This window comes from Ursus maritimus, unplaced genomic scaffold, assembly GCF_017311325.1.
Source record: "Ursus maritimus isolate PB19 unplaced genomic scaffold, ASM1731132v1 scaffold_5, whole genome shotgun sequence".
Taxonomy (NCBI): Eukaryota; Metazoa; Chordata; class Mammalia; order Carnivora; family Ursidae; genus Ursus; species Ursus maritimus.
In genome coordinates this window covers 75,435,148-75,450,414 of record NW_024426663.1, presented here as the reverse complement: position 1 = coordinate 75,450,414, position 15,267 = coordinate 75,435,148, and the positions used below count along the sequence as shown (strand labels likewise).

The 15,267-nt window shown below is 41.4% G+C and overlaps 1 protein-coding gene across 1 annotated transcript in view; it reads left to right on the top strand.

Moving 5' to 3' along the window:
• The window catches only part of KCNN2 (potassium calcium-activated channel subfamily N member 2), a 141,664-nt gene extending 138,776 nt beyond the window's left edge, over window positions 1-2,888 (top strand). Inside the window, exon 8 of the mRNA XM_040622570.1 lies at window positions 2,601-2,888. Within this exon, the coding sequence (XP_040478504.1) occupies window positions 2,601-2,888 (288 nt within the window). The remainder of the gene's footprint in view (window positions 1-2,600) is intronic.
• Window positions 2,889-15,267: the final 12,379 nt, after the last annotated feature.

Sequence of the window (15,267 nt, the reverse complement as noted above, 5' to 3'; positions counted from 1 at the left end):
CTTTCCCTACGTAAATTATTCAACCCCCCTTCTAAAAGCCTTCCTACTTACAGGGACTTGGAAATACAGTAAGAAATGTAAGTGGAATATGAGACAATACCGTTGGGTTTCATATTTGGCATTCGGTCTCATCCCTTTGAGAGCAGAACTACGTCCTGGGTTTGACCATGGCATTCAGGGCTACATAGGACTCGCCAATAAAATTTTTTTTTTCATTTAAGAAGACTGTGATGTTAAATTAAAAAAAAAATGCAAGAAACTACATCATAACATGAAAATCATCTTTCCAAAAAAAAGGGGGGGGAACTAGTTTTTAGGATTCTTTTTTTCATTATTTAAAAAATCATAGTACTTTTTAAAAAGTACATTAATGGTCCCTTGTTTCTTCTTTCACACTCAGGATTAATCTGGTTGATTTTTGGTTGGTCCTCTCAAGTCAACTCTACTTTAAAAATACGAATACTTGCCAACAATGACAACCTTCCATTTTCCTGAGCTAATCCCAGAGGAGGCATTATGTGGAAGTTCTCGACCCTGTAACATGAGAGGGCAACTCTCTCTAGGGGGCGCCTGCGTGGCCCAGACAGTTAAGCATGGGACTCTTGACTCGGGCTCAGGTCATAATCTCAGGGTCGTGAGATCAAGCCCCGCATTGGACTCTGCGCTCAGCAGGGCATCTGCTGGGGATTCTCTCTCTCCCTCTTCCCCTCCCCACGCATGCTCGCTCGCTCTCAAAATAGATAAATAAATCTTAAAAGAAATAATGAAAAAATAAAGGTACAACTCTCCGCTGGACCTGTACGTCCTGTTGTTTGTGATTTCTAAAGCCTCCAGTATCACCAGGGAAATTACACCTCTGTGTCCCAGCCTCATGAAATAACACAACTAAATTATATTTGTGTTAATGTATCTTGGTAACACATACTATATAAAGTCGAATATCTGACGCCTTATAAATAGAAGATAAGCGAAGTAGTCAATGACTTACCCCCGGGAGAGCATGTACCATGCAGGTAAGGTGGGCGGCACACCTGAGGGGCAGAGGCGTTCTTGATTAACATTTGCACACATGGCTCTCAGGTGGACACATCTGGAACAGAGATGGAGCAGACTCTTACATCCCTCCAAGGCCAAATGATAAGACATTGGGTAAATAAAGCAGACCACTGGGAAATAATATAACATTGTGCTATATATCAATATAATACTATAAATCTGTACTAAGTAATGTCACTTCAGGAGTCTATAAGGCAGTCGCTCATAGACGGATCTATGCTATTTCTTTCAAATTATTTCTCGAGTACCGTGATTATTATGGCTGCACAGCTATCGTGCCCTAAGGGTTCAGGATGTTCTGAGTGAGTGGATGTCGCTCACATAGTCTCAAGACTACGTAGTAAAAAATAAAGGGAATGCACTCTGTCTCCGTGACCAAACTCAAGCTAGGGGCCCGTGTCCTGAATAGCAACTCTCTTAGTCGCCTCATTTATCATTACGAGTTTATTAAGCAGGTGAGAGCACATTTTGAGAGGAAACGAGATGGCGGGATGGACAGCTTCAACACAGGGTTTGAAACTTGAGCAGCAATGGACGGAGATTCACGTGCCTGTCCTCCCCTCCTTCCTGGTCTCTCAGTTCCCTCCAGAAACGTAACTGGGAGTCCCAAGTTATGAAAAGCCTCTCGTCAAGACAATCAATTTCAAGATCCGCTGGACACCAAAAACAGTTTCCTCTTTCAAACCACTCAGCTCTGATAAACCTGTAGCCAAAAGGGTAGACTAGACTGGTAACTTAATCTCCCCCAATTTTTTACCTATCAACATGCTATTTGACCCAGTGGAGAGCCTGGAATTTGAAACCTGGGACTACAAAATATCTTTCAGAATATTTTCTGGCTTTAAGTAAGTTACTAAGTAACTTGACCAAATTAGTTTGTCCTAAACTCCCTTCACGGTCCACCTTCAAATTTTTTGCTACATCTCAGTACCCTCTGTATACTATTATGTAGAATTCTTTAAATCAGCTTCATTTTAAAAATTGCCCTTACCCTAATAAATATTACATGTTGCACAACAAATGTGCTATGCTAACTTTTGTAACTGCTATTAAGAGATCTACATAAATATTAAATCACAACTTTGTCCCTACACCACCAAAAATCATGGGGCATACCACCAGCAGGCCTGTATGACATTTTCTGCAACTAGATCAGATTAAGGCCCAAGATCTTACATATTTTTAGGAGTGGGAGGGGCGGGGGGAGAGAGAGAATCTTAAGCAGGCTCCACATCCAGTGCAGAGCCCGAGGCGGGGCTCGATCTCACAACCCTGAGATCACAAACTGAGCCAAAATCAAGAGTCGGAGGCTCAACCGACTGAGCCACCCAGGGGCCCCAAATACCTTAATCCTGGCATTGAACAGACATACCGACTCTGCTCTGCAAAGTCAAGTGTTCCATTACCTGACGCCCCTATTTCTTTGTATGCCGCCAAAAGGAATGCAGCCCTCAGACTCGGAAAGTTGACAGTTTGCTTCCCGGGCAAGTGTCCTGAAACCTGAGTTCGTGGTTTCTCTATCTGTCTCCCGTCCTGTTTTGCAGACCCAGAACATCATGTATGACATGATTTCCGACCTAAACGAGCGGAGCGAAGACTTTGAGAAGAGGATCGTTACTGTGGAGACAAAACTAGAGACTCTGATTGGCAGCATCCACGCCCTCCCTGGGCTCATCAGCCAGACCATCAGGCAACAGCAGCGAGATTTCATTGAGGCTCAGATGGAGAACTACGACAAGCACGTCACCTACAACGCCGAGCGGTCCCGGTCCTCGTCCAGGAGACGGCGGTCCTCCTCCACAGCGCCACCAACTTCATCAGAGAGTAGCTAGAAGAGAATCAGTTAACCACAAACTAAGACTTTTTGCCATCATATGGTCAATATTTTAGCTTTTATTGTAAAGCCCCTATGGTTCTAATCAGCGTTATCCGGGTTCTGATGTCAGAATCCTGGGAACCTGACACTAAGTTTTAGGCCAAAATGAGTGGAAACTCTTTTTCTTTTCCTTTCAGATGCACAAGGAATGCACCTATTATTGCTATATAGATTGTTCCTCCTGTAATTTCACTAACTTTTTATTCATGCACTTCAGACAAACTTTACTACTACATTATATGATATATAATAAAAAAAAGTTAATTTCTGCACATACTTGTTTGGTCACTTGACATTTCTAAAGGTTCACTTCTCACATTGTTTTCAAGCTAAGATGACTGGTTATCATGTCATACATGTTGATGACTTTCATCACCCGAGTCTGGCCGGTTGGAAGAAGACTTTCGATCACTCTGTACTCCATTCACTAAGATGTTCCCCCAATATGAAATGTTACAGACACGTTCCTTTGATGCAAATGCTTACTGTTCTTTTTGAGTTTACGGTGCCTAGTTTCTCATTGCCTTTGTTTCCAAATTATGTGGAAGGTGGAGCTGTTACATCAAAGCATACATGTAGACCAGGGGCGCAGAGATGCTTTCCAGAATTATTTCATTCCCAGTTTACCAGGAAATGTATGTAAAGAAAATATCAGGCGACACCACTGTCTGTGAACTGATATTGAAGACTTTTTTGGTCTAAACTAGTTATTTCATCTTTTCTCTTGTATTCATTGATTATGGGAGGCCCATGATGTGCTCAGTTTGGATTCCATTCGTAGTCACATATGCATCTGTCTGCATCATCCCTAACAGCATAACGGACATAAATGAGCCTAACTCATCATGTCCCTCATCACCTGGCAAAATGTCCCCTCTTGGTCTGTACTTATGTATTTGGTACGAGGAAGTAGATGATACCTAGTCAATTTCATGAGTTCTATCACACTTGTTTCATGGGCGGTAAGGTCAGTTGCAGTAAAAGGGAACAGGGTAGTTGAATGTGGCCGGAACATCTCTTTCCAAATTTCCTCCAAGAATTGACTGGGTTTAGAAGAACCGTCTTAGTGTGGAATTCCCTCACCTCCTGATGGTCTCCAGAGCCTACAGGAAGAGCTGATCTGCAGCAGCGGGGATAACACATCACAAAAGTAAGGTACGATATGGACAGTTCTTCAACCAACCTGCTTGGATTGACCGAAACCTAAAATTTACTCCTTCATTTTTAGAGAAATCTGATTTTTCCCTCTTCCCCTTTACACCAAACCCTCTGGTGTCTACCTTCCCAAGTAATTTTCTCCTCCAACAACTAGAGTGATTGATCTCATCACTTTGCATAATTCAATGAATAACATCACTTTCGTAACTATTCTCCATAACTGATGCAAAAATCAGACACGTCCATTCAAGATCAAGGACATAAAAGGATGATTTCTTTAGATTGCATGAGAATTGCTTACGATTTATTACCCGTCCAGAGTGGCTGAAAAGAAAACCCATTCACACATCTTATATGTGTCTGTGTAGGATGAGGATGAGGCCTAGAAGGTCTTTTAATAACAAGTAAAAGAAGACCTTTAAGAGCACCATTTCGGGAACATATTGCTGAGTTAAATGAACTTCAAAATCATACCTTCATGGGCATGTCTATTCCATGGATGAAATTAAAATTTTCTTTTATGGATTCTGGGCTATATACAAGAAGAGATCCGGTATTTGGTATAAACACTAGACATAAGAAGGAGAGAAATTCTGAAAAGATGACCGATTTGTTCCGGCAACTGATGCCGTTAATTCTTATATATTCTACCTCTGTGGTGACTAAGCAGAATAGCTGATAATCAAGTTTAGTGGTCATCGTATAGGTCGATTAGCACCACCATCCCGGAATATACTACAAGACTGGGGAAAGAATAATATACAGTTGAAGAACAGAGAAGAGAAATTAGATTTTAGATCTCATTACCTTATTTTACCCTCCTCTTCCTCGTTCAGTGCAGCTCCTGTAGGTTGGCATTTGTCAGTCCCCCAAATTTGATTGGTCTTTTCCTGCTTCTTTACGCAAAGTAGATGAAGACGGGTAATGATTGGACAAAAGCGTATGATCCTTTGTTTCTGTATTTTAAAAAATACCAAATAACCACAACTTGAAAGAGGAAGAGAAGACCCATCGATCGGGTCGACGTTGTGGTCAACGAGTTTCTGAATGAACCCTACTTCCTACAACATGACCGTGGTCTCCCCACAAGCCTTTCAGCAGGAGGCAGAATCCCCTGGGGGGCTCCTTAGATGACTACTCTTATCCTCCTTTTTGTGAGGATCTATGCCTTGCTCTAATTTGCGCTTTGTCAAAATTGCTAACGATAATTGGGTGTGTTGTTATACCTGTCAGCCTATCACACCCGGGCCTCCCTGTTTCGTTGCAGCCAGGATGGGAACATAGGGCTACCACAATCGTTTTGAATTACGACAGCCCCTCCTTCCTCAATAACTTTCTTCACTTCTCCTACTTACACACAGCGTCACAAGTTGGTCACAACAAAGAGGATCCCATACTCATCAAGAAAAGAGGATGAGCCAAGTTTAACAGGTAATAGATCTAGGAAATTGTATATGCTGTCTCCCCAGTTGCTCCTCCCTCGGTAAATGTTTTCCAAGAAACTCTTCACACCAAAGCATCTTCAGTAATCCAATAATGATATCCCAAAAGAGGGTATTATGTTCCAAAAGAGAGGATGGGAATTGGGAGCGGGGGACCTGTGGGTTAGGTTTCATACAAATCTCAAAGGGTGGATTAGAATTCCACAGCCCTACTCTTCTGCAATGTGGCCCGGTCTTGAGAGGTGGAATAATGAAGTGGAAAGAACATGAGGTTCAAAGAATGGGGTTCAGAACTGAGTCCTGACACTTCGTAGCTCTACACACTTCAACAGCCTTAATCCTACGGAGCCTCTTTCTTCTCGGCCACAAAACAAGTGTCCAAGGAGATAGCAGAGGGCCTTCATGAAGCCTAGCATCTATTTTTCCAAATGATGGTAGACATTTTTTATTACCATTTCCGGTGTAAGGTGACAGGTGCCAAACCCCCCAATATCTGCCCGTCTTACCACTTCTAACACCTGGCAGTAGAGTTTATAAATTCTCCCCTTTGCATAATTAATTCTTAAAGGAAATTCCTAGACTCCTCATTTGTTGATTTATTTCGTGATTCTATCACTGTTTTCTTGTGTAATGGGATCTAGAATGTCAAAAGGTACGTATGCTTTGTCTTTGTGATTCTGACCTACCCTTTCCTCCTCTTGCCATCCCACAAAATCTGTTGGTACACTGATCCAGAAGTGTGGAGGGTGCTTGCATCCCATGCTGACAACCTGGGATCCGTGATTAGGGCTGAGCCAATATGGCGACCCAAGAGCTGGACCAAAGGGCTCAATTCCTTTTCCAAATCCACGTCTGTCATTGGTGAGCTTCCACGTACTTGTCTCCCTCCGTAACAGACACGGATACAGTTTGTGTGTTCTAACAGAACTGTCAAGCCAATCCGCTAAGAAAATACTATCACACTGGCTGTTTGACAAATGAATCCTAGCAGATGTTGTGAGGCTGGGAGACAGGGCGACGAGGCATAGGATACCAGCAACTTCTCCATCTCATTGATGCTTTGGCCAGAGCCCCTGAGGGCCATGCTCCTTTTCAATTTCTTAGGTCAGGGAAGAAAAAAAAAAAAAAAAAGGCCATCGATGCCACTTTCTAGTACTTCTATGAAATATGTCTCAAGCCAGTGAACCCAGAAATAGAAAATATAGATTATAACTTTGCAGATATTTCCCATTTCGAATTTTTAGAAATAATTTGAATTCTCCACCCCGCCCCCCAACATGGCCTTCTCTCTACTTACGGGTTTTCTTCTTTTTCTTCTGCCCCAGTGTTCCTGGTCCCCACATGGCGGGGCTGGGGTGGGCTTTACAAAAGTAATTAGGAATTCCTGGGGCTGCTTAATCCTGGTGGTGGTAGGCATTCTGGATTGGCGCTAGCTCAACTCTAGGTCCAGCTGTGAGTGTGAGGAAGACCGTAGCCAGCAGACTGTGACGGGCAGATCCTGTGTCTCTCCAGGCTTCCTACTTTAATAACTTGACTCCTGATCTGGAGAGTTCAAGCCCCATGGTGGGTGGAGAGATGCTAGAACAGTTAAAAAAAAAATCTTTAAAAAAAGAATGGAAATATTTAAATTCGTTTAAGTTAAATTAGTTAAGCTTGAAGGAAAAATGCACATGCCCTGTGGAATATTTTGTGGGTACGAGTGACAAGGGACTCAAACAGGTGACAGAACAAACTCCGTGTGGCCACGACACTCCAGGGAACACCACCTGTTAGCTCCACGGAAGCTGGGCCGGGTAACGACGGCCAGCACCTGACACGCTGGAGAGACCGCGGCCACCAGCCCTGCTCAGATGGTAGATGAGGGATGATTTGAGACGCTAAAATAAAGATATCTCTATCTTCACTGTACAGGAAGAATCAAAAATTGCTTTAGTAAGAAGACATTTGGTATAATGTACAACAAAAATCTAACACCTTCTGGTCATAACATTCTAAATCTACATTATTCTAAAAGACCAGAATTTTCGCTGTGCCACCTACCATCCCTTCAGGGGGGCTAGAATAGATGCAGGCCTGTCTCTCCGATTTTTACACATGTGATGGGATTATGCATAATTCCGAATCCCAGATGAACCCACTGTCGATCTCATCTATTCCCACTTTTGTTTTACGGCTGCTAAATGGCATTGTCAGGTCGGACATTCTTATTTTTGTGGGCTTTGGGAAAATAAAGCCCAAATTAAGCATTGTGTTGGGTAAAGTCACAGTGCCTCGGAGAGGAAACGAACAGTGAAAAGATAAAAGGTGTTGAAAGAGCCAATACTTTAAGTTTTGAGTTTGTGAGGGGAAAGAATGCAACATGACTGCAAAAGGGCACTTTCCGCCGATTTCTTTAAAAAAACTTAATTTTGTACTATGTCTATGTGTTTTAAAACATATTCAGGGAACTTGGGGATTATACTTCACTTGAGAGACAGCACTGGTGACAGAGGGGTCATCGCTCTTCAGACAGAACGCAGGGGGGAACAAAGAGGGACAAGCGTTTTCTAGTGTTGCAGAAACAGCTCCAGTATGGAATCCTTTGTATTTTCATGAGATTCTTGCTCCCTCCCCCTTCTAGAAATAGTCACATTAAGAGGACATTTCTTCTGCACCCATAATAAAGCAGATCTGAAAACTTAGGAAAAAGTCAAATATTGCTTTTTAAAAAGCAGTCCTTTTATTAATTAAAAAAACCTCAAAGATGACATTTTTAGAGGAAAAACCCTTTACATAGGTAGTTGATGAAAACCTGTGTATAAAAAGGAGAGGAACCAAGGAAGCAATGTGTGTTTTCATTCTTGACTTCAATCATTAAAAAGCCAGAAATTAAAATGGTGGCAGAGAAACACGCAAAAACCCCCAGCAAGAAAGCATAAAAAATGAGAAAGCATTAAGCAAGGAATCCAAAGTGTGATGAAACCTAACAGCCTGGCAGTAAGTAACCAGGGATGAATTTACACTCTTACAGAACAGAAAATTTAAGACGGAGTTAAAAACAATATGCGTCTATGTGCTTTTTACAAAACGCATATAAGAGAAAATGATGGGGGAAGTTAAAGCCCAAATTTTAGACTAGTGCCAACAAACAAATAAAAACATTGGTGGCAACATTCGTGTCAGGCTAATGGAATTCAAGGGAAACCATATGACATCACAAAGGCATGGCCCCTGTGTGAGACTGATAAAAGTTCATCCCACACTGCAGAGAAGGTGGTCAGGAACTGCATGCACTAAACAGCCAAGCACATAAAGCAAAACTATCAGAAACAAAAGAAAACCACTGTGGGAGAGTTTAAGACATCTTTTTAGCCTGGAGAGTTCAAAAAAACACAAAAATTAACAGTCATTTGTGGTTTTGGCAAACTGGTGCAGCCACTGTGGAAAACAGTCTGGAGATTCCTCAAAAAGATAAAGAGAGCTACCCTCTGACCCAGCAATTGCACGCTCGGTGTTTACCCAAAAATACTAATTTGAAGGGATATGTGCACCCTGATATTTGTAGCGGCATTATCACCAACAATCAAATTATGGAAAGAGCCCAGACGTTCATTGACAGATGAATGGAAAAAGAAGACACACACACACACACACACACACACACACACACACACACACAGGAATATTAGCCATCAAAAAGAAAGAAATCGTGCCATTTGCAACGATGTTGACGGAGCTAGAGAATATTACGCTAACAAAATAGAGAAAGACAAATACCATGATTCCACTCGTATGTGGAATTTAAGAAGCAAAATAAATGAACATAGGGAGAAAAAAGGAGAGAGAGAGGGGCAAATCAAGAAACAGAAGGGGGAATGAACCATGAGAGACTATGGACTCTGGGAAACAAACTGAGGGCTTCAGAGGGGCGGGGGTGGGGGAATGGGATAGACCGGTGATGGGTAGTAAGGAGGGCACGTATTGCATGGTGCACTGGGTGTTATACGCAACTAATGAGTCATCGAGCCTTACATCGGAAACCGGGGATGTACTGTATGGTGACTAATATAATAAAAAAATAATTATTAAAAAAAGAAACAGACTATAAAGAATGAACTGATGGTTACGAGAAGGGTGGTGGGGAGGGGATGGGTGAAATGGGTGGTGGATATTAAGGAAGGCCCTTGATGTGAGGAGCACAGGTGTTCTATGTACGTGATGAATCACTAAACTCTACACCTGAAACTAATATTACTCCATCTGTTAACTGGAATTTAAATAAAAACGAAGAAATACTCATGGTTTTGCAAGAAAAATAAATATCAGAATAGGCCCAAGAACTAGTAGAAACACAAAAGATGTACTTTTTAATAAATGACCTGGGGTAGGTGGCTAGGCATTTTTAAAAAGATAGTATCAGACCCTTACCTTACGTCGTACAAAAGATTTAACTCCAAAAGGATCACAGAGCTAAATGTAAAACCTGAAACGTCACAAGTATTAGCATATAAGATGGATGGATTTCTCTAAGACCTAAGTATAATAAAAGGCTTTCTGGAATCCAGAGGTAATGAAAGACAGATATATTTGATTACATAAAAATAAAAAAACTTTTGCATAGCAGTAAAGATTGTAACCAAAGTTAAAAGTAGCTGATAAACTATAAGAAAATATTTGCAGCATTCATCACAGAGAAAGAACTAAAATCATTAATATAGAGAAAGAATTTTTTTTTAAGTTTTATTTAAGTAATTTTTACACCCCAGCCGGGGCTCAAACTCGTGACCCTGAGATCAAGAGTCTCACACTCTTCCGACTGAGCCAGGCCGGTGCCCCTAGAAAAACAATTCTTAAAATTGAGAGGGAAAGATTGGAAACCCTAAAAGAAAAAAATTTTTAAAAATGGGTAAAAGACCGATGATTTTCCAAAATAAGATATAAAATGATTCTTAAACAGATAAAAAGATATTTGATTTGTAAGAAGAGATGCAGATTGCAACTACACTGATTCGCAATTTCTCACCCATTCAATTGGCAAAAATGGAACGTTTGACAGCCCAGTTCCCCGGAAAGTCGATATATAAGCACTCAACCCTCTCCACGTGGGAGTGTAAAAGGGCACAGCCCTCTAGAAGGAAATTTGGCAGTGTCTAAGAAAACTACATTTAGGGGCGCCTGGGTGGCACAGCAGTTGAGCGTGTGCCTTCAGCTCAGGGCGTGATCCCAGCGTTCTGGGATCGAGTCCCACATCAGGCTCCTCCGTTATGAGCCTGCTTCTTCCTCTCCCACTCCCCCTGCTTGTGTTCCCTCTCTCGCTGGCTGTCTCTGTCAAATAAATAAATAAAATCTTAAAAAAAAAAAAAAAAAGAAAACTACATTTATTTTTGACCCAGACATCTCTCTTCTAAGTTTCAACTCTGAAGCTAGAACTTCACGCGTTACAGGAGAATACACAAATGAGGTGGTGAATTACAGCATTGCTGATAATCGGAGGACACTGCATGCCACATAAATGCTCACCTTTTAAAATGTTTTTTCAAAACGGAGTAAGTGGCTGGGCAAAACAGTAAGGAAGATCTCCACGAGCAGATAGAGAGTGGCGTCAAGAATTTACTGACAGAGCTCAAGCAAGCAAAGTAAGTAAAGATGTACATGCAGTGTGTTTGTGTAAAAAGGAGAAAGAAGAGCAGGTTGATTTTTGCAACAGGAAGTACTAGAAGGACATGCCAGAAACTACCAAAATTGCGGATCTTCAGGGAATAGGACAGGGTAGGGTGGAAGGAATGGGGGGTGACAGTTTTCTGGGTAATTAATAATTTTTACTTTTTTAATAATAATTTTTATTATATTATGTCACCATACAGTACATCCCTAGCTTTTGATGTAAAGTTCAATGATTCATTAGTTGCGTATAACACCCAGTGCACCATGCAATATGTGCCCTCCTTACTACCCATCACCGGTCTATCCCAATCCCCCACCCCCTCCCCTCTGAAGCCCTCAGTTTGTTTCTCAGAGTCCATAGTCTCTCATGCTTCATTCCCCCTTCTGATTACCCCCCCTTTCTTTATCCCTTTCTTCCCCTACCGATCATCCTAGTTCTTATGTTCCATAGATGAGTGAAACCATACGATAATTGCCTTTCTTTGCTTGACTTATTTCGCTTAGCATAATCTCCTCCAGTCTCGTCCATGTTGCTGCAAATGTGACTTTTTGAACCACATCTATCTTTTATATGCTCGAATTATATCAGTGGGGAAAAAAACCCCTGAATCCAGGGAGTGAGCACTGTGTCAGTTTCCCCGCTCAGCAGGGAGTCTGCTTCTCCCTCTCCCTCTGCTGCTCCCCCTGCTTTTGAAATCTTAAAACAAAAATCTATCCGTGAGAATATGGGAAAAACCAAACCTCACTGTATTTCAAATGAAAAATATAACCATATCAAAGTGTGTGTGTTGGGGGAGGGAACAACCTTAGTAATTTTTTTATAACTTTTTATTTTGCACTGATCATAAACTTGAAGAAACACTGCAAAAAACAGGACAAGGGTTTCCTTATATCCCTATTCATTTCCCCAATGGTAACATCTTACACAACCCTAGTATCATTTTAAAAACAAGAAACTGACATCGGTACAAAGTAACTAATCTACAGATCTTCCTTGAACTAAATAACCTCAGTCTAAAGACATTTATTATGCTTGTTTTTTCACAGTAGTGTGGGTTAGCAGTTGCAAAACCACATTCTGTATACGAGAAGGTTGAGACAATGAATAAATATATTGAAGACCCCAGGAGCAGATTTCTTATGCTTGGAGAAAGGAGCTCCAAATGCAGAGTGGGGTTAGCCTAGGAAGAGCCCTGGGGTATGAGACTGGCATTGGAGGCGTCAGTCTGAACTCACCGATCTAGAAACAGATACACGTATACGTTTAAATAAACATAGGATTGGGTACTCCTGTCCTCACTTGTTTGCTGAAAAGACCTAGCAGCAGAAGAACCCCAAACCTCGAGCTTGACCTTGAATTCTTAATACCAGTCTCCACTAAATACTGAATACCCTTCTCCTTGTAGAAACGGCGGGTTACAGAAGTGGGGCAGGGAAGTTCAAGATGAGCCTGGAACATCTTCTACTGGAAAGGAAAAAACATTCAAAAGAGAATAAGAAGGACCTGAGGGACACGATGGGCAGCCTCAAGGTGCACAAACCACAAAATCGCAAATCTGGGAGAGTCTGCACATCAAAAAATACTGGCATTAAGAGTTTATAAGGAAAAATATAAAATCAATATATTTTATATAAAATATAATGAGGTAGATATAAAATAAATATATAAAATGAATACAAAACCGAATTAAAAGAAATCCTTAGGCACTTGCTTAATAAATAAAAGGAACAAAACTCTTCCCTACAGTGAGCAAAAGTTTGTGGAGAACAGAATAGTTACTTACGTAGCATCAAAATATCCTCCAAAACATTATTTTACTAATTATACAGGGTTCGTGGTAATTTGCCATTTAAAATTAAAAAAGGGGGGGGCTGGTTGACTCAGTCCGTTGAGCGTCAGACTCTGGATCTCAGCTCCGGTCATGATCTCAGGGTCAGGAGATTGAGCCCCGCAAGGTTCCGCGCTGAGCAGGGAGTCTGCTTCTCTCCCTCTGCCCCACACTCCCGTGCGTTCTCTAAAATAAATAAACCTTTACAATAAAATAAAATAAAATAAATAAAATTAAAATAAAGTAAAATAATAAAATAAAATAAAATAAAATAAAATAAAATAAAATAAAATAAGGAAAGGCAAACCTAGCAACTGCTGCTTTAACCAAGAAAACAAAGTAACATTACCAATAAACGGTGCAGACCAAGGGCATGTGCTTCCTGATCTGAGGCAGTAAAGGAAGACATAGCACGTATGTAGCAATCCCCCCCAAAATACAGAACCCGAAACTAGTAATGGGGAGCCGTCAGATAACCCCAAAGACAGAAACCAAAAAGAAACGTAAACGGACTTTTGAAACAACTAACCAGCCTTCGAAAATGCCAATTTTAGAAGAGACAAATAAAAGCCAGATTATGGGAAGCTGAATAGATATAACCAAATGCAAGTCCTCTTTCTAACGGGGAGGAAAAGACAAGTTATAAAGGACATTACAGGGACGACTGGCCACGTTTGAATATGGATCATAGATTAGGTACTCGTTTTGTATCAATCTTAAATTTTCTTATCTGCTAACTATACTGCGGGGATAAAAGACAAGTCTTTGTTCCAAAAAAAATTACACATTCAAAAATGTATCACAAGGGAGCATAATGTCCTCGACTCATTCTCAAAGGGTCAGAAAAATGTGACCTGTACATGAGACGGAAAGGGAGACTGGAGAGAGAGAGACAGAGCAATATGGACAAATGTTAACTAGTGAATTTAGTTAAAGGGTATAGAGTTTCTAAGTTTGGGAAAATAATGAACTATTATCCCACTTAAGTAACACATAAAAGTGTACATGTCTCTGCATTCATATAAATACGTGCAAATACACAGGAAAAATATGATGGAATATACTAGAAGTATAAAGTTGGTTATCTCTGGGCAGGAATAAAAATGTAGTTGAAACAGTCAAGGAGGACTTCTACTTCATCCGTATTGGTTTCTTTTTCTTTTTCTTTTCTTTTTTTTTTTTTTTTGAGAGAGAGAAAGAGCGCACACACACACGAGTGGGGAGGGGGGAGGGACAGAGGGAGAGAGAGAATCTTAAGCAGGCTCCACACCCAGCACAGAGCCCAAAGTGGGGCTTGATCTCATGACCCTGAGATCATGACCTGAGCTGAAATTAAGAGGTGGATGCTTGACCAACTGAGCCACCCATTAATTTTTTTTGTTTGAAGGAAAATGTATACTTGTATTAATGATTAAAACATAGCAGAAAGTGAGTAAGTGATGAAACAGGAGAGAATGGGAGAGGATGGACTCAAGAGTACTAGGGAAGGGTCACCCTTGAATCTCTACCGTTTGTTCTAATATCCAGAAAGGAAGGCTATGAAGCTCGAGGCAGGTATACACACGTTTGGAGGTTGGGTTAGGGAAGTTAGTGCAAAGGTAAAGACCTCTGTTTCTGTGTGAAGCAGGATGTGAGATCGACTATAGGCTAAGGAGAGGGCTTTCAGAGCAGCTTTAGTCTGGGAGCCCACATCAATGGAAGACAAGGTGTCTTCAAATACTTGCAAGGCTCTCCCGGAGAGAGGAATGGGTCCATTCTACATGAGCAAGGACCATCAAGACCTTAGAAAGTTGATTTTTGGCTCATAATTATGGCTTTCCGACAATGGAACAGGCTGCCTGGACATGTAGTGAGTCCCCTGGCACTAGAATTGTTTAAGCAGAGGTCTGGGGATGTTAAGAAGCACATTCTATGTGTATCAAGACCTCTCCAGGCTGTGCCTCTTGCTTACGCTACAACCGCTCCCCGTGATGTTCGAACGTAAGTGATGGAGCTCTGTGGTGGGGCCTTCCTGTGACCAAATGATCGCTCTGGATCTTATCTCTGAAAAATATTAAACACTAATTTTAAAGATATTAAAATATAGAAAAACAATCTGTCTTAAAAATTAAATATTACAGGGGCGCCTGGGTGGCGCAGTCATTAAGCGTCTGCCTTCAGCTCAGGGCGTGATCCCGGCGTTCTGGGATCGAGCCCCACATCAGGCTCCTCTGCTAGGAGCCTGCTTCTTCCTCTCCCATTCCCCCTGCTTGTGTTCCCTCTC